This window comes from Calidris pugnax, unplaced genomic scaffold (genome assembly GCF_001431845.1).
Source record: "Calidris pugnax isolate Ruff unplaced genomic scaffold, ASM143184v1 scaffold460, whole genome shotgun sequence".
NCBI lineage: Eukaryota > Metazoa > Chordata > Aves > Charadriiformes > Scolopacidae > Calidris > Calidris pugnax.
The window spans coordinates 93,144-96,483 of record NW_015091195.1 but is presented as its reverse complement, the minus strand read 5'-3'; the positions used below and the strand labels follow the sequence as shown (position 1 = coordinate 96,483).

Genomic DNA, 3,340 nt, shown 5'->3' with positions numbered 1-3,340 from the left:
CCCTCAGCGCCGCCAGCTCCCTCCGCTGCCCCACCAGCCTCCTCCGCAGCCTCCCCACCTCCTCCCGCTGGGCCACCAGCTCCTGGGCCAAGGTAGCCACATCAGGACCGGTGGCTGAGGGTTGGGCACCGCTCTCCTCCTTCTCCCGTAGCCCCCGTAGCTCCTCCTGGAGCCGTTCCCTCTCGCCCCCCAGCCGGGCCAGCTCCCCCAGGAGCCTCCCGTTGCTCTCCTTCAGCTCCACCACCTCCTTCTCCAAGCTCTTCCCACCCGGAGCGGGCTCCGTGCCGTTCACTGGGCAGGGAGAAGGGGTTTTCCCAGTGGATGGTGGGACCGTCTGCTCCCGTTGGAGGTTTTCCAGGAGGGACCGGGATCCTTGGAGGATCTTGGCGTGGGCCTGGTCGGCGAGGCTCAGCACCCGCTCCAGCTCCACCACCAGCTTCTCCCAAGCTGCCAGGCTTTTCCGCACGGCCTCGGCCGATACCACCTCGTAGTGCAGTTTGCTCCTCAGGGCTTCCTCCACCTCCTTCCTCAGCCCCTTGCTCCGGGCCACGGCCTTGGCCTTGGCCACCCTCATCTTGCCACACTCATCCCCCAACCAGGCCAAGAAGGGCAACAACGCCGGCACCTCGGCATCACCCGGGGTTTGGCCTCCTCCTCCATCCCCTTCTTCTTCTTCTTCTTCTTTCTCCTCTGCCATCCTCTTCCTCAGCTCGCCCACGTGCTGGGCCAGCAGGGCCAGGCAGGCTCCATCCTCATCCTCACCCTCCGTGCCGTGGCAGCCGGGCAGGAGCCGCGCCAGCTCCCGCACCCGTTGCCGGATGCCCTCGGCGGTGGCCGCCAGCCGCTGGCATTCCCTCCTCTTCCTCGCCAGCCGCTCCCGCAGCCGCCGCACGGTGCACCCATCCCACTGCTCTTCATCCTCCTCATCATCCTCATCCTCCTCGCTCTCGCTGCTGGGGCTCTCCTCTCCCTTCGGCGCCGAGTTCCCATTCTCTGCCGGGAGGAAAAGAACCAATCCGTCTTATTTTTCCCCTTTTTTGCCCTAAAATGAGCGAGGTGATGGTGTGGGGGGGGTCTCACCTCTTCCCCCGTGGCGGGCACGGCGCAGGAGCCGCCGCAGGGCCCGGCTGGGGGTCTGGGTGGCCAAGCGCCCGCGGTCCTCGTCCCCCAGGGCCGCCCCGTGGCTCAGCAGCAGCTCGGCCGACTCCAGGCTGCAGCGCTCGCAGGCCAGCGCCAGCGCCGTCCTGAGGGACCCGTGACACAGTGGCACGTTGGCGTGATGGCACAGTAGCACGGTGGTATGATGGCACGGTGGCACGGTGGTACGATGGCATGGTGGCACAGTGGCACAATGGCACGGTGGTATGATGGCATGGTGGCACGATGGTATGGTGACATGGTGGCATAGCAGCACAATGGCACCATAGCATGGTGGCACAATGGCATGGTGGCCCAGTGGCACAATGGCAAAGTGGCACAATCGCATGGTGACATGGTGACACGATGGCACAATGGCATGGTGGCCCAGTGGCACAATGCCAGAGTGTGACAGGGTGGCACAATGGCATAGTGGCACAATCGCATGGTGACATGGTGACACGATGGCACAATGGCATGGTGGCCCAGTGGCACAATGGCACAGTAGCATGACAGCACAATGGCATGGTAGCACAATGGCATGGTGGCCCAGTGGCACAATGGCACAGTGGCACCATAGCATGATGGCACAATGGCACAGTGGCACAATGGCACCATAGCATGGTGGCCTAGTGGCACAATGGCACAGTAGCATGACAGCACAATGGCATGGTAGCACAATGGCATGGTGGCCCAGTGGCACAGTAGCATGGTGGCATGGTGGCACAATGGCATGGTGGCCCAGTGGCACAGCACATGGTGGCACAAGGGCACAGTGATGTGCTGGCCACAATGTGACATGGTGGCATGGTGGCATAGTGACACAGAGGCACAATGGCATAGTGGCATAATGGCACAGTGACATGGTGACACGATGACACAATGGCATGGTGGCCCAGTGGCACAATGGCACAGTAGCATGATGGCACGGTGGCACAATGGCACCATAGCATGGTACCACAATGGCATGGTGGCCCAGTGGCACAGTAGCATGGTGGCATGGTGGCACAATGGCACAGTGATGTGCTGGCCACAGTGTGACATGGTGGCACGGTGGCATAGTGACACAGAGGCACAATGGCATAGTGGCATAATGGCACATGGCATGGTGGCATGGTGGCACAATGGCAAAGTGATGTGATGGCCACAGTGTGACATGGTGGCATAGTGACACAGAGGCACAATGGCACAGTGACATGGTGACACAATGGCATGGCAGCACAATGGCATGGTGGCCCAGTGGCACAATGGCACAGTAGCATGATGGCACGGTGGCACAATGGCACCATAGCATGGTACCACAATGGCATGGTGGCCCAGTGGCACAATGGCACAGTAGCATGGTGGCACAATGGCACAGTGATGTGCTGGCCACAGTGTGACATGGTGGCACGGTGGCATAGTGACACAGAGGCACAATGGCATAGTGGCATAATGGCACATGGCATGGTGGCATGGTGGCACAATGGCAAAGTGATGTGATGGCCACAGTGTGACATGGTGGCATAGTGACACAGAGGCACAATGGCACAGTGACATGGTGACACAATGACACAATGGCATGGTGGCCCAGTGGCACAATGGCACATGGCATGGTGGCATGGTGGCACAATGGCACAGTGACACAGTGGGACGATGGCATGGTGGCACAATGGCACAGTGACGTGGTGACATGATGGCATAGTGGCACGATGGCATGGTGCCATGGTGACACGATGGCACAATAGCATGGTGGCACGATGGCATGGTTGCAATGTGGCACAGTGGCATGGTGGCACAATGCCAGACTGCATGGTGGCACGATGGCACAATGGCACAGTGACATGATGGCACGGTGGCACAGGTCCCTCCCCACCCCTTCTTCCCCCCCTCCCTTGGGGACAGGGGACAACCCCGGAGCTGCCTTCACAGGGGCACCTCCAGTGTCCCCGTGGTGCAGAGCCATGGAGCCATCACCCCAGGAGTTGGGGGGGGGTCAGAGCAAGAGACATGTCCCTCCCCCACCCCATGACCCCCAAAATGTCCTACAAATGTCCCCCCCTGTCCCCGTGGCCACTCACTTCTTGTCCTTGTCGGCCATGTTGGGGTCGGCCCCTCTCTGCAGGAGCTGGGCGCAGATGGCAGCGTGGTTCCCCCGCGCCGCCAGCATCAGGGGGGTCTGTCCGTGCTGGGGGGGGGACAGGACACACGAGGGGGACACACA

The 3,340-nt window shown here is 61.5% G+C and overlaps 1 protein-coding gene across 1 annotated transcript in view; it reads right to left on the bottom strand.

The window, feature by feature from the left end:
- LOC106898365 (ankyrin repeat domain-containing protein 35-like) overlaps positions 1–3,314 on the bottom strand; it is a 5,155-nt gene extending 1,841 nt beyond the window's left edge. Inside the window, exons 1-3 of the mRNA XM_014959585.1 lie at positions 3,198–3,314; positions 1,081–1,244; positions 11–993 (exon numbers count right to left, since the gene is read on the bottom strand). Of these exons, the coding sequence (XP_014815071.1) occupies positions 11–993; positions 1,081–1,244; positions 3,198–3,286 (1,236 nt within the window). The 5' untranslated portion in view covers positions 3,287–3,314. The remainder of the gene's footprint in view (positions 1–10; positions 994–1,080; positions 1,245–3,197) is intronic.
- Positions 3,315–3,340: the final 26 nt, after the last annotated feature.